The 26,504-nt window shown below is 45.7% G+C and overlaps 2 protein-coding genes across 3 annotated transcripts in view; one reads left to right on the forward strand and one right to left on the reverse strand.

Moving 5' to 3' along the window:
* The window catches only part of atp11a (ATPase phospholipid transporting 11A), a 29,438-nt gene extending 28,802 nt beyond the window's left edge, over positions 1–636 (reverse strand). For both annotated transcript variants that reach the window (XM_079185363.1, XM_079185362.1), the window contains exon 1: positions 278–636. In XM_079185363.1, the coding sequence (XP_079041489.1) occupies positions 278–322 (45 nt within the window). In that variant the 5' untranslated portion in view covers positions 323–636. The remainder of the gene's footprint in view (positions 1–277) is intronic.
* Positions 637–2,281: 1,645 nt separating this feature from the next.
* On the forward strand, positions 2,282–12,370 carry tubgcp3 (tubulin gamma complex component 3). Its single transcript, XM_079185414.1, has 23 exons — positions 2,282–2,421; positions 3,096–3,203; positions 3,754–3,821; positions 3,999–4,076; positions 4,173–4,381; positions 4,936–5,093; positions 5,309–5,421; positions 6,324–6,449; positions 6,570–6,638; positions 6,737–6,869; positions 6,990–7,156; positions 7,708–7,818; positions 7,907–8,015; positions 8,470–8,659; positions 8,758–8,893; positions 8,997–9,065; positions 9,148–9,283; positions 9,413–9,501; positions 9,849–9,980; positions 10,097–10,237; positions 10,327–10,443; positions 10,562–10,656; positions 10,740–12,370. Exons 1-23 carry the CDS (start codon positions 2,346–2,348, stop codon positions 10,804–10,806), a joined length of 2,697 nt encoding a protein of 898 aa, XP_079041540.1. The 5' UTR covers positions 2,282–2,345; the 3' UTR covers positions 10,807–12,370.
* Positions 12,371–26,504: the final 14,134 nt, after the last annotated feature.

Consider the following 26,504-nt stretch of genomic DNA (forward strand, 5'->3'; position numbering starts at 1 on the left):
AATAACATTGTACTTTGAACGTGTTTACAACACACCAAGGTGTATGTGCAGACGAATGTAAAATAATCCACTTTAAAACTAAAAAACAACTATGGTTCATAGCCGGTGGTGTTTTTCTAACGTCAGACAGATTACTTCCACTCCCTTTCCGCGAGTGAAACTTAATCCGGATGAGTAGCTGCTTCGGAGGAATTTGAAACCAATAGAGATAAAAAAAAATAAAAAAAAACACATTGTAAAAATGTTTGTTCTGCAGAGAAGCGTTATAAAAACTCACATATCTGCTGATGAGGGTCCGCAGAGTGCTGAAATCCATCCCCATCCTCTTCCTCTTCCCTCTCCGGACACTTCTTCTTTCCGAGACGTTTTCTTTTCTCCTAAAGGTGACTTTACTGTAGTTGTCGCTAACTTCTTTTTAATTCTCCTCCTTTGTCCATGACTTTTACTCCCTTCTCTTCTTCCTGAATTAGAAAAAAGGGCTCGGTCCTGCAAACACTTGTAAAGCTGGACTCACCTAAGAGGTTTAACTAGAACCAGGACGAGAAGCGGTCCGTGTTCTAGGTCAGTTCATGCATGCACGGACTAGTGGGCTCCTCCTAGGACACTGGGAGGAAACCAGCAGCTACAGTCTCTTCCTCTCAGCCTCTGCGCGTGTACTAATAATCTTCTTGTCTCGCGCCGCGGCCAAAGGAGCTTTTCTACGTCACGAGGAGCCAGGTAGTGGGGCTGACTCTAGGTGAGCGCATGCGCACTCTAGTGGTTTATTTTTTTATTATTTTTTTTTGGTGCGTAATTGATTGGCCGTTTCAGTTAATTGATTTGTTTGCTTGTGGCCGGTGCACCAAAGACAACATTAATTAGTAACTTTAATTAAACGGGAGCAAAATGCAATGAGTGGACAGTGCATAACATTTACATAATGTGTGTGTGTGTGTGTGTGTGTGTGTGTGTGTGTGTGTGTGGAGGGGGGGGGGGGGGGGGGGAGGGGTCCAGATATGGTGCTGTCCACCCAGACGGTGCTGAAATCATGAAAAATAAAAAATCTCATGTAATCTGTCTTTTTTTCCACAATAATATGTTCCTACTAAAACACTTTACTATCATTTTGTGGCTACTTTTATTTAAAAAAAAAGATTCAAGAGACAAAATATTCAATAAGTCCAATTCTTCAGTAGGCTACAGCAAAATAGCACGGTTTAAATCATTTTCTTTATTCTAAGATATATTTTATGAATTATTGAAGTAAATGAAGCTAAATAATGAATGCATTATTAAACTATCATCAGTTTGTAAATGTTGATTGTTTTAGTGCGGTCAGAAGGGTCAGAACTATAAATCATAGTGCTTTGTTTCTGGGGGGGAATGTTTTTATTCATTTGTCCATCCTCTGTTTCCTGGAGACGCTTTTCGGCGGGTTCTGCTGAGACACCAGCGTCAAAGTTACTACAACAACAACTACCATATCCGGTTTGAACCTTCCAAATAAAATACCAGATAAACTTTTGTCACATACAGTACAGAGTAGTAGTAGAATCAGTTCTTTGTTTTTTGAAATATTGAATTTATCTTGAACTATTAACCTTGAATTATGTTAAATTGACGTGTTGTCATTGTTGTAATATATATATATACAGTATATAAAAAACGTGTTTGATATTTCTGACACAAATTAGTTTAGATAGCACTTTTAAAAGAATAAAATGGACTCTGAGGGGCATTAAATGCAATTCCTGGGAAGCATTTTATTCTGTTTTCCAACCCTATTTTAACAACCCTGTTCAAACTACATTTACATGCATGAATGTGCTGTATTTTAAATTCAGTTTGGTCTTATTTCTGTTTCTCTCTCTGCCAGTGGCTTCTGTCCGTATCAATTAGACAATAATGAGAAAATAACCAGTGTTGGTAAACATACAGCTCATATGTTGTATACGTTGTGTTTCCTTCGGTAGTAATTTGTGAGTAAAAATAATTTGAGTCATTAACGAACCAGATGTACATTAGAGATTATGTTATAATCTAGCTGTAATCATTGACTCACATACCTGGTACTGCACTATTAATTAATTTAAAATTGAGTCCCTCTTATATAAAAGTGCTCCCAGTTTAGTTTGCAATGTTACCCTCCTTAATTCATCCTTTCAGATTGTCAAGCCTAGCCGAGACTTTCTATGCTCTTACTTTGAAGGACACGTGTCCCTCGCTGTGGTCATATTCTTCCTGCGTCGTGCTGGCTTCATTCAACTTGTCAAAATGGCGTTGTTCTGTAGTGGGAGAGACCTGAGTTAGTTCAGCTTATTCACTGCCATTTATACAGTTATTTGGGCAACCTTAGCCACGACAACATGGCGACGTTGGATCAGAAATCACCCAATGTGCTTCTCCAGAGCCTCTGCTGCAGAATCACGGGCAAAAGCGAAGGTAGATCAGTTTACGTTAGCATGCTCCGCGCGAGTCCAGGAAGTGTCATTCCAAACGTCATTCAAAAAATCCGCACTTTTGTCGTTACTCCTTCCACTACTAATCGTCCACATATTACACATAATGTAAAGTCAGTAGAAGAGTCGTTATCGTCTACTGGAAAATTCGGCTTATCATTTACCCACTAAGAAGTTCAGATTTTGATAATAATCCAAACTTTTCTACACTGCTTTGCGCACAGACGAACCTTCTGTGTTTCTGTGACGTGAAGTGTCGAAAACGATGGAAAATGTTGCTGAAATTAAAGCTGCGTGGTTTTTTGCACATATGCCGAATTCGAGAGATAATAAATGTGCAATAAAGCAAGCACGGACTTTAATATTAGTGTGATGGAGAATATAGATACATCGAGTTTGGTATCTTATTGGATGCACTTGCTAGCTGCAGGCCTCTGATGGATGCAGGCATCTCAGGGCTGCATGGTGTATCAGAGGTAGAAACATATCAATATAATTCTTGTTTTGTTTTCCAGTCAATGCAACACGATCGCATCTAAGCCCATTCACACCAGTGTCCTGGTATCTAATGGAAGTGTCCGTGCATCTTTTTTGGAGGCACAGCTGTCTGTCATGTCTACTTTACGTCAGCGTGCTGCTTGTTGTGTATTCCTCCAGCTGAAGTGGCCCACCAGTTCCAGTACGCCGTGCGAGTCATTGGCAGTAACTACGCCCCCACCATTGAGCGGGACGAGTTCCTGGTGTCGGAGAAGATCAAGAAAGAATGTAAGAGCCCCAATGAGCACACATGTCCATATTCTGTTTCATGAACACTGTAACGGAGATGAGGAGCTCATATTTAATCTGTGTGGCTTTCGGCCAAATCGGCCCATCTGTTGCTGTCAGGTGGTTTTGTAAATGACCTCCCGCTTTGCCTTTTTATGTTGATATTAAAAGTCAAAACTCTTTATTGCACCATAAAGGCAAACCCCAGTGGACGTCCACAGCAGCCAAGATAGCACCATTAGTGGGGAAACATTGATCTGAGCTTTGACAAAGAAAATAAAACCAATAGCACAGCACTTACTGGGCACAATGTTTATTCCTCCCAGGTCTGCAGGGGGACTTATGGGAACTTTGTTAAAGTATTCTTTAGGATTGTGGAGTTGCTGTGAATTCAAGACATCAAAATGATAAAAAAAAGGTATTTTTCCTCACACAGTGTAATGATCCTCACCGTCTTACTCCGCAGTTTAAGTTTAGCCGTGTTCAAATCCCAAATAGGCTTTTTTTTGTGTGTGGGGGAGGTTTTGCTCATTATTTCGTCTGGTTGCAGTGCTGAAGCAGAGGAGAGAAGCCGACGCTGCGCTGTTCTCAGAGCTGCATCGGAAACTTCAGACGCAGGTTTGGTATCTGTGTTTCCCTCTGAACCGTAACGGGACGATTGCCCACATGCAGCACATTGACTTCACTCTGATTAAGGCTTTCACGTTCATTAGATACTCATTTAGGATATTTTACTGATATTTACCCAACGCATTGTGGTGTTGTCTCGCTGACGCTGTTTCTCCGGTTTGACAGAGTGTTCTGAAGCATCGCTGGTCAGTTCTCTACCTGCTGCTCAGCCTCTCTGAAGACCCCCGCAAACCGTCCGGCAGGGTGAGACACACACAGACACACACTTGATGATAATAATAAACGTATAATAATAATAATGTGGTTGATACTGACTTGATTGTCCCCCGTCCTCCTCAGGTTGGAAACTATGGAGCTCTCTTCGCCCAGGCCCTCCCGAGGGACGCCCACTCCACCCCCTTCTACTGCACCCGGCCCCAGAGCCTGGCCCTGGGCTACGGGGACAGGAGCGCCGGCCTGTCAGCCAGCGTGGGCACCAGCGGCATCTCCAGTCTGGGAGTCTACACGCTGAACGGGCCCACGGCTACGCCGCAGTCTCTGCTGGCCAGGTGAGCCACTGCGCGCGAAACACACCCGTCGTACTTTCTAGTTATTAAGTTACACGATGATAGAGAAGAGAAGCCGCTTCACACTTGTCAGCTGTGTTTAAGCGGATCCTCTCTCCGGGGAGGAGAGACTTATTTATCCGACGCTCGTCCTGTAAAACCACTCGGCGAGAGGAAGCGTCAATTAGCACCAGGAAATACTCTCGCCTCTCAGTCCGACCTCTTAGAAATGTGTTTTATGAGGCGTCAGAAGGCCATTTCATCCCATTAGTCCTTTTTAACAATGCAGGAGTCCTTCAGTTACAAATGACCATTAAGCTCTCCGGGCTCACCTTGTCAGTCATGAAAGGGCAAATCCTCTCTCCAAACCGAACAAAAAGGTCTCGTGGGATTGAAATATATGTTTCACACTCTAGAAAACACAAAGTACCCGTGCTTTAATTACACAAAGATGTGCTTTGGGCTTGTGAGCAAAGGCTCATATCCAGATGTTGGTGTATTACAAATGTCACTGCAACCTGTTCGTCAGTAAATGTGTGTGTGTGTGTGTGTTTCAGTCAACCCCCTCAGTCTGCAGCAGGAGCTCTGGGCTCTCGGCTGGCCTGGGCTCTTCCCGTGAGCTGCTCCCCCTCCTCCGCTCTGGCCACGCTGGCCTCTCGACCGCCCCTCGGGCCTCCGGTCCCGTCCTCCAGAGCGACCCGTCCTCGGCGAGACGGTGAGCGGACATGTGCGAACCCAGAATGAACAGAACATGAATGCGTTGTGGTTTGTCTGAACTGCAGTTCCGGCCCCCCCCAAAAAAAGTCCCAAACTCGCTAAAAACAGCAGAGTTGATTGCACTTTTTTCCACTGTGACACGAATGTTTTGAGCATTTCCTGTGTTCCTAACGCGTCGTAACTTCTCCGTCCTCTCGTCCTCTGTCGGTGCAGGGGAGGTGAGCGAGGCGGCGCTGGTGCGGGACATCCTCTACGTCTTCCAGGGAATCGATGGCAAGTTCATCAAGATGAGCGCCCAGGAGAACTGCTACAAAACAGACAGCAAGGTACGTGGACCTGCGTCCAGTAAAGCTTTAATAAGACGACTCGGTGGACAATCAGCAGTGCAGCTCAGCTCATCATCTCAGAACAAGATCACATGGTGGCCGTTTGTTTTACAATAAAACAAGATGCTCGTTATCTTCTGTTTGTTTCCACGTTGGACAGTTTTCCCTCCAAGGCCGAGTTGAAGTAATTTGCCACCAGAGTACAGTCGGAAAATATGACATCAAGACTGCTGTTTGGACATCAGAAGAATTATCCAACAGATCAATATGAGGCTCTTTGGCTCGGCGCCACATCGACCTCTCTTTTCTTTCATCCTCCTCTCCTGTGTTGTCGATGGGAAGGCCTTCGATGTAACCTGTCCCGTATCCGCTCAGCGGTGCTAAACATAGACCGGCGGTCAATCTGCTGTCACCGTCCTGATGGACACGGAGACACTGAGACCAAGGGTGGAGATATTTCGGACTCCTCTTTGGCCACTTAACTTTCCCCCCTTTTCGCAAAGCTCTCCGGATAAGAGGTTTTGTTTAAACAGATGAAAATTTAATGCGCCGTTAAACGTGAATCTTACTCAGCCGGAAAACAAATCCGCTACTGCAAAATCACACAAGTGAGTGCGGGTACATTATGTTCTAATGCTGTCGGAGCTTTCAATGCAAAGGCTTTAAGTGTAGTTACATTACAGTCGATGCCATTCCAGTATGTAATACTGCAAGCATGGACGCAAAATACTGTAAAAATATACACATTCTAATGTAGGTTTACTGTACTCAATATATGTGTTACGCAGCTCTATTGTTGTGTAAGGAATAAAGGTTATTATAATAGAAATAGATGTGAAAAAAAGTCCTTCCTGTTTATCACAAGAGAAAGAAGTGTTGTAATGTGAGCTGTGCTCCACCAGGTGGTGATGTGCAAGTCCCTGAGAGACACCAGCAGCCGACTGGCCGAGCTCGGCTGGCTGCACAACAAAGTCAGGAAGTACACCGACGTCCGCAGCCTGGACCGGGCCTTCGGACTGGTCGGACAGGTGTGTGTGTCTGCGTTTCCCTTTTTTTTTAAACACACTCTTTCTCCATCCAATCCTCCGCTGACGCGCCTCTCTCTCCGTCTCCGTGTCTTCTTCTTCTTCTTCTTCTTCTCCCCTCAGAGCTTCTGTGCCGCGCTCCACCAGGAGCTGAAGGAGTACTACAGGCTGCTGTCTGTCCTCCACTCCCAGGTACTCAGGTCCAACTGCCCCTGACAGATTAGGAGATATGCACTATAATAGAAGCGCTGGTGGATAATGAAACTGCTATACTTGTGTGTGTGATTTAGTTGCAGGTGGAGGACGAGCAGGGTGTGGTCGTGTGCACAGAGAGCAGTCTGACTCTCAGAAGGCTGCTGGTCTGGATGTACGACCCCAAAGTCCGACTCAAAACGCTGGCCGCCCTCGTCGACTTCTGCCAAGGTGGGTTGCCCGTGTGTGTGTGTGTGTGTGTGTGTGTGTGTGTGTGTGTGCTGTATTCACACACTGTGTTTTAATGTAGTATCCCAGTGCGTTTCATTCAGATCGTCTGTGTGCGTTCAGGTCGGAAAGGGGGCGAGCTGGCCTCCGCCGTCCACTCTTACGGGAAAACCGGGGACCCGCAGATGAGAGCGCTGGTTCAGCACATCCTCAGCCTGGTGTCGCACCCCATCCTCAACTTCCTGTACAGGTGGATCTACGACGGAGAGCTAGAAGACACCTACCACGAGGTACACGCTTGATCTTTTCAGCCCCTTTAAAAAAAAACAAAAAAACAAGAGAGCTAAATGAGAGAGAGGGAGACGAGATGCATCCAGCAGGAGTTTACTGGTCATCGTTCCGTTCAACTGCTCTGACGTTTGACCCCAGAGAGAAAGAACATTACGGAGAGGGTGAGGCATAAAGAATGAGATGGGACGGGGGGGGGGGGGGGGGACAGCTTCTCCAATGAGGACTGATGAGAGGAGTGTAATGGAGAGCCAGGTGATGGATGCTTCTCGTTTCCTTCCCCCTGCCCCTCTTTCTCCTTCTGTTTCTCACACACACACACACAGTATTTATGTGTCCCGCACTAACCATTAGTCATCACTAGACTCTGGTCTTAAGTGCTGAGAAGACTGAGACAAAGTTATTAGACCCATCAGAAGGGAGATTACCCGGTAGATCACGCGGCCTGTTAAAACACGTGCCATAAACAACACCTGTAAATATGAGAGGTTCCGATCGAGCGTGTGATCAACTCTAAAGTAATATGTGATTCTTTATTTTTTTTTCTTTGTAGTTCTTTGTAGCATCAGATCCCAACGTGAAGACGGATCGCCTTTGGCACGACAAGTACTCCCTCAGGAAGTCAATGATCCCCTCGTTCATCACCATGGACCAGGCCCGCAAGGTACACACACACACACACACACACACACACACGTCTGTTTTCACTACCATAGTCGGGCTTATTGCGACATTATCTCTGTCCCCTCTAGGTTCTGCTCATCGGTAAATCCATCAACTTCCTGCATCAGGTCTGTCACGACAGAACGCCGCCGAGCAAAATCACGCCAGCGTCCACGTCTGCAGACACGCCCAAAGACGGTGAGAGTCTCGCCTTCGCCCTCGTGTTCCCAGCGAAGACCCACGTCTCCGCATGTTCTACACGGATTCTGGGTCTAATTAGGACTCAAATAGTTAGCGTTGGTTCAAAGCAACGTGCTGAATATGTAAAAGTTGAAGCTTTATTGGAACTCTCTGTTTGATTTCCTAACCGCTGACCTTTAGTTTGGTCCTCGTATCGATGTAGTTCCGTCGACGGAGGCCGGTGGGCCGGGATCGATGCTCTTACCGCTGGCCTCGTGCTCCTCTTCTGACTATGAAGAGGAAAGAGGCACACTTAGCCGTACTTTATTGATTCAGTCTGCAGGACTTCACCTGACCAGTTTGATCTGCAGCTCTTACTGTATCTGCTGAAGGACGTCCCGAAAACCAAAATCTAAACGTAGAGCTAAAGTAGCCATTAAAGTTGGAACTTACGGTCCTTGTCTCCTCACAGCCGCAGAGCTGCTGTCAGACCTGGAGGGGGCGTTTCAGGAGAAGATCGACGCCGCCTACTTCGACACCAGCAAATACCTGCTGGACGTTCTCAACCGCAACTACCTGCTGCTGGAGCACCTGCAGGCCATGAGGAGATACCTGCTGCTGGGCCAGGGGGACTTCATCAGACACCTCATGGACCTGCTAAAGTTAGCAACACGCACGTTGAATATCTCCTGAGCCGCTACTTTGTACGTCTAGATCTCATCGTCTCACGGTGTCCTCATTTATTTATTTCTTGTCCCAGACCAGAGTTGGTGCGTCCCGCCACCACCTTGTATCAACACAACCTGACTGGCATCTTGGAGACGGCAGTCAGAGCCACAAACGCCCAGTACGACAACGCAGAGATCCTCAAGAGGCTGGACGTACGCCTGCTGGAGGTAATGTGTGTGTGTGTGTGTGTGTGTGTGTGTGTGTGTGTGTGTGTGTGTCTGACTTCATTGTGTCCTTATTTTTTGACGTCTGTCCTTTTGTTGGCTCCAGGTGTCTCCTGGTGATACAGGCTGGGATGTATTCAGTCTGGACTACCACGTTGATGGACCCATTGCTACGGTAATACACACACACTTCCCAACATATTGTCCATGTATTGCCGCTCCTATCGTATATTTATATGTGTGTGTGTGTGTTTCAGGTGTTTACAAGGGAGTCTATGGGCCACTACCTGCGTGTGTTCAATTTCCTGTGGAGGGCCAAGAGGATGGAGTACACACTGACTGACATCTGGAAGGGACAGATGTGTAATGCCAAGCTGCTGAAAACCATGCCTGGTACATAAACACACACACACAACAAGATGTCGCACAACCTGTAGTATATTCTTAAAGATGTGTTTTTGTCGTTTCCATGTGTTTTTAAAGGGCAAGCGTGTCTTTTCTCTGTGCTTTTTTACCCTCCAGAGTTGTCCGGCGTGCTGCATCAGTGTCACATCCTGGCCTCCGAGATGGTCCACTTCATCCACCAGATGCAGTACTACATCACCTTTGAGGTCAGACCATTAGCGGCTCCGCTCGCAGGCTGTAAAACGCGAGCTTAAAAAAAACAAACAATTACAGCAGGAGGCGATCTGCTGCGTCTGTTAAATGCAACGCTGCATGAAAGTGATTTACAGGAGCCTGGAGGTCGATGAGGTTAACTCAATTTGAGAAGGCTGCCGGTTCAAATCCAAACCAGTTGGAAAAACTCTTCTGAAAGTCAGACTGAAGAGGTGGCTTGAGATGGAATAACTGATAAAATAATTATAGGACCTATAAGAACCATGTTGTCTGTGGGCAGGGAGGCGCCGCCATCATATCTGATTTGTGTTAATAAAAGGGCACCGTCGTTCCCGTGTAGGTGCTGGAGTGCTCCTGGGACGAGCTGTGGAACAGAGTGCAGCAGGCTCAGGACCTCGACCACATCATCGCCGCCCACGACATCTTCCTCGACAGCGTCATCTCAAGATGCCTGCTGGACAACAACAGCAGGGTAACACACACACACACACACACAAGATAATCTCATGGATTTTCTGAAAGTTATTTTATTTGCCTCCCGTTTTGCTCACACTCTACCTTGAACTCTGTTTCTGTCTGTCCATCCAGTCTCTTTTGAACCAGCTGAGGGCCATATTTGACCAGATCATCGAGTTTCAGAGCGCCCAGGACTCCCTCTACCGCTCGGCGCTGGAGGAGCTCGCCCTCCGGCTGCAGTTCGAGGAGAGGAAGCAACAGCGGGAGGAGGAGGTAGGAGGCTTCTGTGCCGCGGATGAGCAGAGAGGGAAAGAGCGATGGGAACGTAATAGTATTTAAAGTGCTACTATGCTTGTCTTCAGGGCCAGTGGGGAGTGACGGCCGAACAGGAAGCGGAGGAGAAGAAGAGGATTCAGGAGTTCCAGGAAACCATACCAAAGATGCGCTCCCAGTTCCGCATCCTCACCCACTTCTACCAGGTAGCAGCCTGAGCCTCCTCCAGGAGCAGCTGTCCACCTTAAAGGCAATCAGCTGTTTCTCCTTTTCACGTCTCTTTGACTTTGTCTCCCCCCACCCCCCCACCTCTCCCTCCTTCAGAGCATCGTCCAGCAGTTCCTGGTGTTGCTGATGACCAGTACGGATGAGAGTCTGCGTTTCCTCAGCTTCAGACTGGACTTCAACGAGCACTACAGGTTTGCCTCCACAACTCAAGTCAGAACAAATATAAATGCATGTCAGCGGCCGTGTTGGAGACCTCATTTTCCTTCGTCTTCAGGGCCAGAGAGCCGAGGCTGCGAGCCTCACTCGGCACCAACCGAGGGCGACGGCCGTCAAACATCTGACGCGGCGATGGCATCAACAAGCGGGGCTTCCTGTCGTTGGAGCATTTGGGGATGACATCGCAGAGACGGGGGGGCCAGGCCAGCAGACTTGAAGCGACCTCATGTCGAGATGATGATGTCATGCCTTGGAGGAGCGACCCGGCGCTGCTCTGGGCGCCTCTGGCGGTCGCCAAGTGATGACATCACAGCAGGCGGATCCCTGCGTCGGACCGCAAAAGGAACGACGTCCAGAAAATCGAAACTTTCGGAGCTCGTCGCGGCATGCAGAGCCAACGGCGTTAAAAAAAACAACAACAAAAAAAGGACTGCTGGGAAACTTGAGTGAGAGGAGGTAAACAGAAGCAGACTGAGCTCACAGGGCCACCTTCCATGGCATGCCTTATTAAAGAGGGACGAACAAAAAGCCTTCGTCTCAGCGTGGTTGCCAAATCTAGTCCCAACACACATAATGTATGTACATAGAGTTAATGCAAAGATGTAAGTGTGTGTGTATATATATATAATATGCATCTTTACATGTCACCCGTGGCTTTGCGTCTTCTCACTAGGGTTCAACCGGCTCTGATATTGATATTTTTTCAATTTTGTATTCGTAGCCGTCATTAAAATGATTTCAATTTGAGCACTTTTAGTACAGTTGTTCCTGGAGACGCAGTGTTTCTGCTGCGGAGTCTTGGCTCTCCGGTATATCGGTCTAACCCTAGAGCTCCACTCTTCCCGCTTAAAATCCAGGGTTTTTATCTTCAGCGTGTCCGGTCAGCTTGTCCAATCACAATCACACAGAGGAGTTTGCATCCTCCCACTGACATGAAGACATCTGGCTCATACAGACAAAAGAAAAGAGGACTGAGCACCGACTGATGTAAAGAATGTTGTGAAGAGATTGAGTGGGTTCCACTGCTCGGTGTGCTTCTGTCTGTGTGAGAGATGGATCATAGCAAAGAAACAATCCTCGCAACAACCACGACAACCTCACTCTTCTCATCACATCAACAATAGGAACTATATAAATGTTCACGTTACGTTGAAATATGTAAATATCCTGAGATGAAAGTCCATATTTAAAGAAGTTAATGGTTATAAATGGCAGTTTATTTTCTGAAAACAAGTGTTCACATGTGCGGTTTGAGATGAAGCTGCTGACGTGATCTGTGGCTCAATATAGTGGATCAGCTTATTCATTTTCTTAAGGATATGGTTAATGGAGTATAATCGATTAGAAGAAGCATCTAGACCAGAACTTTAAACTGAACGTCCTCTGTGTAGAAATATTGACTTCTGCAGATGAACGGACACTATTGTCACTGAGCAGCAGCAGATGTCCTTTAACATCAGCCCTGGAGTCACTGACTCTAAACCATCCACCGGTGCTGCGTATGGTCCTATTAGCTGCTCTCTGCAGATGAGCGCCTTCATAAATATGAATCGGTGTGAAGCGAGACACACACACAAACTGAACCTGTGTCAGCACTCCTGCACCATCTGTCCCCTACATTGTGTAGCACATGATGTATAGGATAAAGGGAAACGAACCATCCCGTTCCTCTTTAATAAAATGTTTTTTAATTCACGTGTGTCTGGCTTGTTTTACCCCATGACGCTGAGCGGCTCTGCCTCTGGGATCAAAGGGATTTACTTGGAACGTACTGCCACCTACAGGCAAGACATCACAGATGAATGTGTGCTTCAACTAAAGGTAAACGTTCCAGATTCATTTACACAGAACACTGCTTTTGATTGACTGTATTGTGAGTTACATTATAGAATATAATCTGCACTATTCGTCTTATTCTCCTCATCTGAGCTGTAACATTCTCCACCGAAGTTTAAAACGCTTCCATTTATGTTACTAAATTAATAGTTAAAGTTACTTGAAGCTGTAGAAATGTAGTATTACATTTCTTAAAATTGGGGGACTTGTGAGAGATGGACTAAATCAAGAACGGTCTAAATTGAAGCAGAGGGGGTCGGGATGTCCAGACCTCCAGTCCCATAGAAACACTGGATCCTACATTTCCCATAATGCATCTCAACCGCTTATTTCTACAACAGTCCCCCTGCTTTGTTAAGTGTGAGATGTCCTTTGCATGAAGTTCAATCTTAACTTTTAGTAAAAGCACAGCCAACTAAATGATCTTTACTCAAAGGCTCACTTACTGGCGTGTCGGAGCTTTCACTCGCTGCATTCTTCAGAAACTGCAGCTGGATCAGTTGTGAGCGAAGAGAGAGTTCGAGTCCATGTTTCGATGGAATCAAGTGGGCTGTGTACTCGGGTGCTTCGGACTGAACTGTGCGAGAGGTGAGCCACCAGAGGGAGTAACAGCTTCTCTTTTCCCGCCTCCATCCTCTTCCTCTTCCTCTCACACACACATTTATTCACCCCGGCTTTGCATTCTTTGGTGTGAAGCCCCTGCAAAATCAAAAAGCTGTCTCGCCTCCAGAATCGGACCGTTTGGGTGTCTTTTGTGCTGACATAAAGGTGTTCTGTTGAGCCTCTGTAAATGGATGAGAACTGTTGCTACTGTTCATCCGTTGTTGGATGTTTTGAGGAGGACGTTCGCACGATGCAAGACGCAGGAGGGAGAGGGAGGTGTGAAAGTCCTGTCACACACACACACACACACACACGCAGTATGACCGTGGCCTCTTCTCCCGGGAGAAATGTCTTCCGTCTGCCTTCATTTCTGTCTAAAACACACAACCTTCTTTCAGCGGTGTGCGCGTAAATAGCTGTTTATTTGTCCAGAGAGCCGTCTCTTCAGGCCGATATATATAACAACCCTCTCGTCTTTGTGGATAACACTTTGAGAAAATTGTCAATTTGGAAAGCTGGAGTGCGTGAGAGGCTGAGAGTCCTGACTGCTCGGCTGGAACAGACAGACTACTGGGATCTTCCCTTTTTTCTTTTCTTCCATCTTCCTTTCCTTTCTTCCTCTACACACCGTTTCTATGTGTGATGCATCGGCGGGTGAAGAGGTGTTTGTCTCTCGCATCGAGATGGTTTCTGATCACTTCCGACATTTTTTTACCCAGTATTCCCAACACCCCTCGTGTCATTTTCTCTCAACAGAAATAGCTTCGCTCTGACGACCTTTATACTGAGCAACACCTCCCCGACAAACTGACCTGGTATCAGTTCATCCTGCACGTGTCGGTGGTCTTTGAGCGTTTGACAGCCTTGGACATGTTCACTGTCATTATTTTACTAAAAAAAAGTGATCAGTGGCTCTCTATTTCAGCCTTATAGTTTAAAAATCTTTTCTATATCACGATACTGACGATACCCAAGATGCACTCTGATCTCTACCTTTGTGCCCTGGTGCAGTGAACCCTCACTAACACCAGAGAAACCGATCCAGCTGCCGCTCACAGCCACATCTGCACTTCCACCAGCCCCAGGGCTCGAGGCCACACCAGCTACCATCCAGGGCCTATGTTCCATATTTTTAATAAACATCTTTTAGGCTTATTTTAGATTAGTATATTTCAATGTAACGTCTAATTTAGAGCAACATAATAGTTTAATAAATAAAGGTTTCAGTACTTTTAGGCCAGGTCATCTTGTATTAATGTTTGGTCAAATAGAGACAAAGAGGAATTTTGGGAAATAGTTGAGAATTTAAAGCACCTTTCTAAAAATCCATGATGTTCAACAGATTGTGGCACTCTTAACTGCTAATTCTAGTTCTAGTTTGATACGTTTATGATGTTTTTACATTAGAAATGTTCACGAATCTCCTGAAAGGCTCATCAAAGTTAGATTTGGAGTTTTCACAGAGCCATGAGGGTGACACATGCCCCGTCTCCACAGCAGCAGGCCTCATTCATCTCAAAGCAACAAGACCAACTGTCATATCCCATCATGCATTAGCCGTGCTATTCCGTCCTCTCCCTGTCCCCCGTTATATTCTCTGTGAATGTCATTAAAGGAAATAGCTCGTTCATTCTCCTGCGACCGACTCGAGCCCGGATCCTCTTCTGTGCGACCTCCTCACACTGTTTTAAGGTGAGACAAAGAAGAAGAAGAACACGCGTCTGTGTTGTCGAGCCAGGAAACGACAGCTGACATTTACTGGCATTTCTGGCAGCAGGTGTACTTGAGAGAAATCGTGTTCCTTCTTTTCATCCCTCTTGTCTCTGTTTGCTTTACTTTAACACGGTGCAGAAAGCACAAGCGAATGCAGGAAAAGCGCTGTAATAAGCACTAACCATGCCCGAGCTCTCTGCTCCTTGGAAAAGCCGGCATTGTGTGCGGGACCTCCACCTCCTTTGTTCGCAGTCGGCTTTAACAAGAGTCTTGAGGATAGAGGTGCGGCATTAATTGGACATTTGCATTTATGGGGATTTTAATGAGGCTAATGAGGCCAGAAGATTGTTGCTACGACTTGTAGTTTTACCCAGATACTGACCAAGGTGTGGGAAGGGCTCTCAGTGGTGGATAAGTGTCCCCTCGTCCGAACCCAAACTTTCACATTTTGAAGTCGTTTCCCAGGTTTGATCTTCAATCATAACAGAAGCCAGGAGTCAGTAAATTCCTCTCAGTAAATACCAGTCTGAAATGATTAGATATGAATTATATCAGAGAACACAATATGAAAAGGCTGACAACTCAGGTCAGGTCTGAGTGAAGTCCTTCTGCAGCACATCTCGTCTCAGCTGCGTTTTACCTTTTTAAAAGTTCGGGCAGGTGAGCTCGCTTCAGCTCGGCTGGATTTCTTGATGTTGCGGCAGGGTTACTTCTTCCCTTTCAGGCTCCTTCGCCTCTGCATCGCTTGACTCCTCCGCACATCCACATCCTGACAGCTTTGCTCTGTAGTTCCCTACTTTTTTGAATTTTAAAGCGAGTCTCACAGCCGTGCCATCCGCCGGCACTCTCTCTGCTTCTTTGAGCCGCTCAGTTGTCTCAGCCACGTCTCTGCCGCTCTCTGGATGAAGCAGTGAAACTTTGTCTGGAGCCTGCTGTCTTCACAAAAATGAAGAAATGATAACTTTACACGAGAAAGGCCAGTGGATTTGGGTGTGGAAAAAAAAACCTGGACATCAATTCAAACCACAGCATCCTCTTTCACACAACACAACACTTTCGAGTTTTAATTTGCCTCCCTCAGGTTCTGATTTATGTGAGCAGAGATCGGGCCGTCTCTGCATGCAGAGAGGAGGGAGCGTTCAACACGGAGGACGGACAACGTGTCGACGGATCCAGCTGAGCTGCCATCACTCTGGTCAAACGGGGGGGGGGGGGGGGGGGTTTCGGGTTTGCGGGCGGTGCTGTGGCTCCTCGGTGTCCGCAGGAACCGCAGAGCTGCCCGTCAACGATGCCGCAGAGAGAGACACGAGAGTGCGGCCTCTGCTGGAAGCCGTCTCTTGTTATGCTCACGATCTACCAGGGAGGAACAGGAGTTTTCTAGGAGGCATGTCGTTTAATCACATACTGTAGTGACCATGCACGAAGCTGTAAATGTCTCTCAGGGAACGCCTGGAGAGAATTTCTTCAAATTTGGCACAAACATCCAGCTGGACTCTGATTAGATGATGTCTCTTGTTTCGACACATTCAGCCTCATGCAATCTACTGCACGACAAGCTCAAGGGTGTAGAACTTGTGTTGGATATTCATATCTGTGTCCGTGCTAATCGAGTGAAGTGGTCGTCGGGATACCTTGCGGCGCTGGAGGAACAGCTGATCGACATTAAGCCGGTGTGATTTCCGTTATTGACTGTGACATTTCAGAATCACAGTCCGTGGCCGCTTCAAAAGATATTTATTCAGCTTAGACGGTCGTACGGATTGATGGACACATTAAAGGACGGGTAAAGAATAGTTTATGAGCTCACTTGCATTCATACGCATGCACAAGAGTTCCGCCGTCAGTCATGAGGCCTGATGGGAGAAGCTGTCTGCGGGCTGGAAATGCCACCGTCTCCTTTATTGACAGACAGCAAAAACAGAGACAGAGAGAGAGACACGGGGGGGGGTGTTTGTGTTGTTAATGTTTGATGAAAGTACTGCAGCTCTTTATTATTTTAGGCCGTGGAAACAAGACAGAGAGCCATCGTCGTTCCTCTACTATCTAGTCCAATGTCGTCTATGAATATTAGGAACAAAAATAATGAAAAGTCTGTGCATGCAGTGCAAGATGAAGTCATTTTAACATGCAGAATGTTGGGAAACTTGCTCAAAATTGTGACAACCAAAGCACCAACTGCACTTGTTTAGCATGCTAACACACTAAACTAAGATGGTTAACATTATAACTTATTATTGTACCTGCTAAACAGCAGCATAACACTTCATGGGCAAAGACACAACGACCAGAAATCCCCGAAATAAACACAACATGTAACACTAAAGCATAAAAAGATACAATAACGACATGACAGATTGTCAAACCAGTGTTCCACATCAGTGTTTACAGTTTATCGACATAGCTTCACAAACTCAAGGCACAGAAACTATGAAGACATGAATACACGCATTTGTGTCAATCCGAGGTCAGGGCGCTGTCATGGGGTGAAGGTCAGCTGTACGCTGTCGCGGTACATTTTGTGCAGGCAGGTGATATCTGTATGCACGAAATGTACAAGGACAGGCCAGTGGATTTTCTCCGCAGAGGCCTCATCCGTTACCAGCAATGACGCTAATGTCTTGTAATTAACGAGGCTGTGATTTATGGACGTTAAATGCTACATGTAGCTCCACCCGGACGGCCGTGGACTCGGTAATATCAAAGCCAAAATGTGATGAATGGACCGGCTAATTCAGCGCCGCCCCAATCGGTAAGCGGCGCGTCGCGCTCGGCTCGTGATCTTGACAACAGCTTAACTGAGAGGTTGGAAAAGTGTCAACCAGAGCAGGTTAACAAAGTTTATTTCCCCCCCCCCCCCCCTGTGATTTTGAGAAATTGCCTTAACAGCTGCCGGCACACACCGGGACAATTAGCCTACTGCGAACGCTGAAATGGCTGAGTGGCGGCAGCACCCACGGGTGAAATTGCTGGAAGGCCAGAACGTGCATCACGCTATGATCAACTGACAAAACTGTCAGACTCCCGTCATGCTAAAAAGCTGTTATTTTCTAAATAAAGGTTTATCGTGTGAATAAACTATCTGCTCAAAAGGAGGACAAAAGGTGAGAAAAGTTTTTTTTTACTGACGTCATTCGTAATAAAATATAGATGTTCCGTTTTGGACATCTTGACCCTGCATGTGACACACACACACACACACACACACCAATCAAATGTTCTGGTCCAATGCCAGTTGCCAAGGTCACCAAACCTGCACACCTACTGCTGCCTAAAAGCAAAGAAAAACATGTTTTTTTTTCCTTCTCTTTGTGCTGCAGTTGGGCATTGATCTCTCTGTCTGGCTGACTCCTCTCTCTCCCTGCTCCAGTCCATTTCTCTCTTTCCGTACCCGCAAAGAGGGAGACAGAAATAAAGCGACCTATTCTCAGAAATCTCCAAAGGAAGTGCTCCCTCTCTCTCTCTCCCTCTCTCTCTCTCTCTCCCTCTCTCTCTCTCTCTCTCTCTCTCTAACCATGGAGCTGTGACTTCAAAGCCAAAAAACGCTCGATATGTCTCCCACCCGGCATAGTGGGGTTGTTTTGTGAATGAACCAACATTGGTATGTTCCCTGTTAGGCCCCAAAACGCTGCTTCTTTTGACCAAAGTCTGGCTTCTTCTTCTTCTTTGCCGTTCCACTAAAACATCAACTGTTCCCAGAAGTCCTACCGGTGATGTTAACTCTACCTCTTCACAAAACCACAGTGAGATGTCAACCCTGAATTTCAATCACAACTTTTTTTAAACGTAGAGGCTCGCTCATTCATACAATTTCTTCGGCCTCCAGAACGGTAAATTCATTGCAATACAGACAGAAATACACGCGTTCCGGATGTTGTTAAAGCAGATATGAAGCACAGACTGCGACAGCTCTCGCTCGAGAATATTCAGCCTCTTATTAGCTGGTTAAGAGCTGATGAGGCAGCTCATTAACAGAAGATTTGAATATCCCAGATTCTAACAGGATATTAGTGTGTTTGTCAGATGAGAGCCACCCAGGGAAATCACATCCATATGAAATGCAATATTTATGAATTCTGACACTGAAGGCTTCCTTCTACCTTCAATATTAAACCTGCCCTTCAAAATCTTGTAATAATCCACTCCTCACTTTCTCTGCCCCGTCCGTCTAATAATGATATCACTTACACACAGCTATCCAATCACAAAGGCGCCGCACACTATTAACTATTAACAATAACGTCACATATTCTGAACGGAGCAAACTATCCCCCATGACGTGGTTTTAACACTGCTATGGTTTGTTTTAGACATTTGAACAAAAGATCATGCTGAATTATTTCCAGCGATTACATTGTCTGCATACCCAGGGTTTATCACTAATCCACAAACACTTGTTAAATGTTAACTCGGGGATAATAAAGCCCAGGGTTAAACCTGGGATAACGCCGCCTGGTTTTGTTATAGCACTCAATATAATCCCCAAAATGTCCTCCCAGTGAAAGTGAACACACACTACTGAACCGAGCCTCAGATGGGGCCGAGTGAAACACAGCACTCATGCCAATGTGGTGTTTTATTCTGGCTGTAAAGTTCACCACTTGACCGGAGGTCTTTTTTTTTTTTTTATTCGGGGGAAAAGAATCCTCACGAGCCGAGAGCACGAGACGTGTGGACGTGGGAGAAAACAACACACTCTGCCCTTTTCGACCACTTTCAGAGCGGCGGTGGTCAAGCCGAAACACGACGCAGCTCCACAGAGACGATAAGTGACGCAGCGGTTTGAAGTGGACGTGATTGCTGTGGAAACCGCCCCATGACTCATGGCTTTGTGTGTGTGTGCGCGTGTGTGTGTGTGTGTGTGTGTGTGTGCTAGCAATAGCATGGCTGGGCTGCGTGGTGAAACCTAAATCTTGGGGATTGGATGAATAAACACAACTGTGTGGTGACATGCATCATCTCTAATGTAATATACTCTATAATCACCCCCCCCTGCAGAAGCGTAGTAAATTATTATTTTACTATGTACAAAGTGCATGCATCTTACGCAAAGTTTATATTTAATGTGCACAAAGAGACAAAGCAATATTTTCAGTGGCCATCTCTTTCTGTTGGACCCCATGTCTCCCTGCATGTGTCAGCCCACTGCTCCTCATTTGCATGGCAGCTGTGAACAACATTGCCAAAGCAGCGAGACAAAAGGCTCTCCATCTTTTCAATTGTGTCCCCCCGTTTTCTCTCTTCCAGTGCCGCTGAGATAATGAAGTGTTTCACAGCCATGTGAGAGTGTGTCACACGCACGCTGCTGCCAAAAAGCTCTCGTGCAGAATAGAAAACCGCTAACAGGCCTGATCGCATGACGTCCTGTGAAAACATCATCGGCCCAATTCAAAGTTGCATTAATCAATCGCTGAGCGGAGGGGGAAACCGCGGAGCTTCACGTTACACATTTGAACCCATTGTTCATCTAAGAATATTGATGAGTGCAGCTTTAATTTCGAAGCACTTTGAAGGGTTTAAAAGCAAACATAATCAAAAAAAGATGTGGTGAATTTTGTAATTTTCCTCAAGATTGTGGGGATAGATTTTCAGTGCACGCACACCGAGGCACCTTCCTCCCTCTCCTCTCAGCTATGATGCTTTCTTGGTTGCCACAGCAGCCAACGAGGAGCTCTGGAGCCAGGCAGAAATGGGCTCTGATTGGTTAATCAGTATTCAGACTGTGTGCGTTTGCTTGGCTGGATGCTGCTCTGCCCTACTCTCTCTTTCTCCCTCTCTCTCTGTGTGTGTGTGTGTGTGTGTGTCCATCAAATGTCACTTATCACCTGAGAGATGAATTATTCCCCTCTCTCCCCTTTCTCCATCAGCCTTTTCTTCCCCGTCCTGTTGTTGTGACGAAGAGGAGCGAAGGAGCAGGGGTGATGAATGAAGGGGAGGGTAATGAGGAGAGGAGTAGAGGAAGAATAATGGGATGAGACGTTGGGAGGAGAAGAGGACGCGAACGGAAGAGAGAGGGGGGGGTCAAAGGGCCAAGAGGCAGCGGGGAAAAGAGATGAAGAAGAATGAGTGACAGCAACAGTGTGACGACTGACCTCTGACCTCCATCTTTACTGGAGGAGCTTTAGGTTGTCAATGATCACCATCCCGGTTTTATATCAGCGTGACATGTTTACATAAGTCAAATAACGCCAGTGAGACACAGAAGCAGTAATTACAAAAGAGTGTGTGGGGGGGGGGTGGCCGGATCTTAACCCTTCGTGATTGACAGCCACCTGGTTGCCATGGGGATTTAAATGAAACTGCCTTACATAATGCTATTGTTCTGTGAAAACCTCACATTGTTGCAGATGTTCCTGTTTCAGCCTGAGTTATAGAGGCTCCTCTAGGGGACGAGGAAATACCTGTCAACATGTCGGTTCAGAGGAGAATTTAAATCACAGCGGAGGTCAAAGTGGCCGTGATTACTATGAAAACCATCTATGACGCACGCCTTTGTGTGCGTGTGTGCCTGTAAGTGTGAGTGTGCATGTGGAGCGCCTGTTGTCTTTGATGATAATGAGGCAGACAGAAACAGGCTCTCAAGTGAGCTCTCAACGCCACCTCAAACACATCGCTTCGGCACGGCCACACTATCTGTGCGTGTGCGTGCGTGCGCGTGCGTGTGTGTGTGTGTGAGTGTGTGACAGATAAGAGACCAAAAATCCCAACTCGACGCTGTTTTAATGAAATTAATCAGAAAGACGGGAAATCGAAACACTTTGTGCTATGTGATAACAAAATGTAATTTTGCTTTCCGGCTATAATTGGCTGCTTTTTAATAAGAGATTACTGTTCAGCCATTTTGCTTTCTGCATTATGGATGTTTTAGTTTCGCTGGTGGCCAACGGGCTCTAATTTAATGAGTCAAGGCACACGCGGTGGAGTCCATGTTCAGAGCACCTGTTTCACCAGCAGAACCCCACCCACCTATGGGCTTCTGGAGATGTTGTTGTTGTCATTTTCACCATTATTGGAGAGTGAACAGCGAAGAGGCAGACAGGAAACAATATTAAGGACATAAACTCAGTGCATTTAATGGTAGATGTGGCCCTGGAGCCAAAGAAATTAAGGCTGAAAGCATTGCAGATTCAAGAAAAAATACATTTGTCATACAGATAACAACAAGAGAGAGACTAGTAGGAAACGTGTTCATATTAATTTAAAATCTGGAGCCGTATAATCCCCCAATAGGTGGTATTTTCCATCTTTTGTTTAAAGTAGACAGAAGGACACAGGTCTATATCCTGTCATTGGCTTCCTCAATGATCAATTACACGGTCTGGAGAGGATGCTTGTATATATGATGGATGTGTACACAGAGAAAGATAACAGAGTATAACAGCTCCACGACTATCCAGCATATATAATGTATTGCATACACGGACATGCCAGAACTACAGATGAGCAGCAGAGGCCATTCTAAACATCACTTTGCTCACACTGAAGGAAATGAATTTGTCTGCAGAGTGACGGATCTCGCACGTGCAGCGTAATGACAAAGTACGACGGCGAAAAGGTTTTTGCAGGAGGCTACGAAAGATGTGACAGTGCACGTGATGGCAGAACAGATGGTGAAACGAAATACTTCAAATGACAAAAGGGGCGACAGGAGAAAGACTTATTGAGGAAGAATAACTGGGGTGTGATGCAGTAAATACAATCGTGACAAAGTCCACGATGTAAATCTCGATACTTTACAGTAACAAGGGATAAAAAAACAAACAAAAAATCAATTTGAATGAGAGATGAAGCATGCAGCGTTTCACTGAATATAATTAAAGTTACAGTTCTTTATAACCCACATCTTGCTAATTAAACACCATGTTGCCCTTCAAAGTACACCTAATTTACATTACATTTACATATGCAAATTCTAATGACATCCACCTAATTACAGTATTTGCTGGTTCATCTGTCATTTAAAGGAGGCCAGGCGGTGTGTGTGTGTGTGTGTGTGTGTGTTTCTTCCTGCCTGTCAACCTGTCTGAATGTGTCTGCCGAGCTGTCTCCACAGCTCTCTCTCGCCACACGTCTGCCTGATAGTGGAGCTGTTTAATGGTGCTTCCATCATACTCTATTTGTCTCCGAGGCTGGATTACCAGCCGGGTAAAACGGCCAGGTTTACTCTGGTTTATACGAGTTGAAAAGTTACATGCTGGTCAAGTTAATATGGAAAATCTTTTGTGTTGCTGCTTTGGAAATTTTCTACAGAGCCTACAAAAAATAACACGCGTGCTTAAAGCTACTGTGCGGAACTTTATTTTGTGTTGGTTTTGGCGGCCCCTGTGGACAAAAGTGGTATTGTTTCTGAGCGCCAGAGTCCATTTAGAAAACCTGACAGTCTGCTGCGCTCAGTCCTGGTTCTGGTTCTCCCCGTGCCTCCCTTCCCTCCAGCGTGTCCAGCATTACGCCGTGGGCCTTTAGCGGAGTGGTGTCGGCGGTGGTGGAGAGCTCAGAGCTTCACCGAGGTGCAGGGCGAAGTCGAATCTGGGTCTCTCCGTGGCGGAGACTGTTTCGATTCCTTTACCGACAATGAGACTTACTTTGTAGGGTGATATTCTGTGAAATTGAGCCACTTACTGAACCATTTTGTTGCTGCTTAATAGCTGATAACACAGCACAAACACAAAGGATGGATTGTAAACATATAAGTGAGTCCTAATGTTGAACTGATGATTGAATTCAGGGATGATATCTAGAAATTATGAGTTAATATAAAAGTAAAACAATTTCTTTCTTTCTATAAATCCTTTATTCAATATCATTTTCTGTGTTTATACAATGGATTGGACACAAACTGTACAGTGCAGACAAACTGTTTGCATAATATGTATGTAAAGGTAACTGTACATTTACTGACAGACAGAGTAATCTCCTTTAAGGTTAGCACCAGTGACATTTTGCTTCTGACTCATCGCTAGCATGGTTTGCATTAGAAAGACACGGCAGGTTGTTGTAAATCTCTGACTTCATTCAATGTGTTGTCTGCTCTGCGGCTAATCACAGTCTCACTGAGCATGTAATTACATGTGTGCACTAGCTTCCACTAGCCCTGTTCCAGGACCGCGACGCTACATAGCAAAGATTTTTTTTTTTTTAAATTGTCGCACAGCTGCTCCTGAAATTGGTTAAAGGAATAAGTCAATAAAAACCAGGTCAAACCAGAAATGGTGCTAGATTAGTTCCTGTAGTGAGACCACAGGAGGCAGCACCCAGCTACACTCAAGCCCTGCGCCATCTTTCTTTGGACTTTAATGGAAATTAATTTGCGTGTTTTCATATTTTGCGCAGCTTAAAAGTCACATGACCGGTATGATGGTCCTGGATCAGGGCTTGTTACCACCAACTATTTCCAAATCTATAAGTACCAAAAATAACTTCCTGAGCTCAATCCATCATTGTTAAAAGAAGCAGCAAAGGATGTCCAAAAAATTACTTCTTCCTGTTTGTTTTTTTTGTGTTATAATTTTCCTGCTCTCAGACAGAATTAAATATTGATGCTCTGCTGAAAATATCCCACGCAAGACATGCATTAGTGTAACTGTGTTAGTGATATGAAGTAATTTTGATTCATTCTTCCTTTGCCCCCATTATCGCAATGATGGATTATGCTTCAAAAACAATATGTCCCTGTTAGTTGCATGTGATGCCACAGGGGAACAAAGGAATGCCATTTGAATGCATTAATGACACAAACATCAACCGGTGCAAACCCACGGCAGAAATGAGCCAGAAGCAGAGTTTTACTGGCGCTACGCTGTAAATGTTTTTGTTTATGATAACATATTTCCTAAATTACCACATGCATCAGCCCCAGTCATCTTTCCTCTTTTAAAGAAAAACATGCAACAGGTGGGAAACAGTCCAAACCGGAGGGAGGCGGAGGATAAAAGAGGAGGTGGGAATATGTTCTCCGGCTGCATGATTACAAAACGAGCAGAGAGCGAAAGCTAGCATAGTTACAGTGAACAGAAGATTGGGGATCAAAGGATAATTGAAACGTAAAGTAGGATGAAGAGTGTGTGTGCGTGTGTGTGTGTGTGTGTGTGAGGAGAGTGTTCAGAGAAAATAAAAGCTGGGAAGAGAGTGCGTTTGACGTCTCTTTTCAGAATCAGATGTAATAAGGCAGTCTTTTGTCAGAGGAATAAAGTGGAATGGAAAAAATAAAAAATAAGAAACAGCAAAGAAAACCTGAGGGGGAGCAGCTAACCAACAGTGCTAACTAACCATTCCATGTTCCAGTGTCTCTAAAGTGCACCTGTACTGCAGTAATCAGGTCACAAAAAGCCTTTTTGCTGTGCTCTTAATGTGTTCTGTTCATGCTGAGCCTCCAGCTACGGGACAAAGTAAGACGAGAACACGAGTGGTGCTTGTATGTGGAAATTAAAAAGTGACCCAAGGTTGTCGCCATTGCTCACTTCTAATTAAATCCGCTGCTCTCTTCCTGGGCAGAGCACCGCTGTTAGATATCTCATAATTGTAGTCTCGGTACCTGGCTAACCACCAGTGGAGAGAAGTCTCTCGGGAGACGGCGACAGTAATTGCGCCTCCGTTGTTTGAACCAGGCGCTGTGATTACCAGCCTGGAAACACTATTGTAGCAGTGTCTTTGGTCAGTAGCCAGGAAACAAGTCGCTTATTTTCTCTCTGGCCTCAACCATCATTAATTCTCGAGCATGTGCCACAGATCTTCAATGGCTGCTTTCACAGGACGTGAACCCTACTTCCAGCCTAACAAGCCGGGCCTCTCTGAACAGGCGAAGAGTCGCTCGATCTTTTCTCTCTGCCGGCGCGGCGGACAAATTAGCGGCTTGATAATCATTCAGTGAATCGCGGTCGCTGTCCCGGAGTCTTGTCTCGGCAGCATCTCCTAACGTTGGCTCAGACGAGCACAAAAACATTGTACGCTACGTGTAGTTAAAGTGGCTTCTTAGACACAGGCAGCTGAGACAACACAGGATACATTATAAAATAAAAAAAAGGTTTACAGACCTGATTGTCAGGGTTTCTTTTCTTTCTTTTTTTTTTTACTGTTATGCTAGTAACCCCGAGTGTGACACGACAATATTATGTTACATCCACATTTGTTTGACGTGAGACAAGCACAACACTTCATCACCATCACCCCACTATGCTCTTCAAGTAAAATTAGACAGGACAGAGCTTAAATCAAGCCACTTTGAGAGCTAAACCCATGCTGGGACCCAGGGAGGCTGAGCATTCGGCGTAAATCTGCAGCCGCCCTGGATCTTGCATCTCGAGCTTGGCTGGGGATGAGAGGCACTCACATAGCGAGAATCTACAGTACTATCCAGCCCAAAAAAAAAAAACACTTTCTGATGATCCAACAGCAGCAATACATTTCACGTGCACTTGCAGGTTTTTTTTAGCGTCGAGATTACACAGAAACTTCAAATGCTGAACTCGGATCGCTCTCTTTTTTTTCACATATATTGTATTACATTCTGTAATGTGTTTGTCTTTCAAAACAGTATTAAAGACGGGGGCCCATGAAACTACGCGAGTTCATATATTGTGAGCTGGACGGCCACACGGCAGCTAATGAGCTCAGAGGAGAGAAACGTGTGGTGTGTGTGTGTGTGAGCAGCAAATGTGAGAAATGCCAATTATAAACA

This window comes from Pholis gunnellus (assembly GCF_910591455.1).
Source record: "Pholis gunnellus genome assembly, chromosome: 24".
NCBI classification, from domain to species: Eukaryota; Metazoa; Chordata; class Actinopteri; order Perciformes; family Pholidae; genus Pholis; species Pholis gunnellus.

Coding starts and splice junctions, on each gene's coding strand:
- tubgcp3 (XM_079185414.1), top strand. CDS start 2,346: ATGGCGACGTTGGATCAGAAATCACCCAATGTGCTTCTCCAGAGCCTC. Junction 7,157..7,707: donor TAGAAGACACCTACCACGAG/GTACACGCTTGA, acceptor TTTTCTTTGTAG/TTCTTTGTAGCATCAGATCC. Junction 8,894..8,996: donor TGGACGTACGCCTGCTGGAG/GTAATGTGTGTG, acceptor TGTTGGCTCCAG/GTGTCTCCTGGTGATACAGG.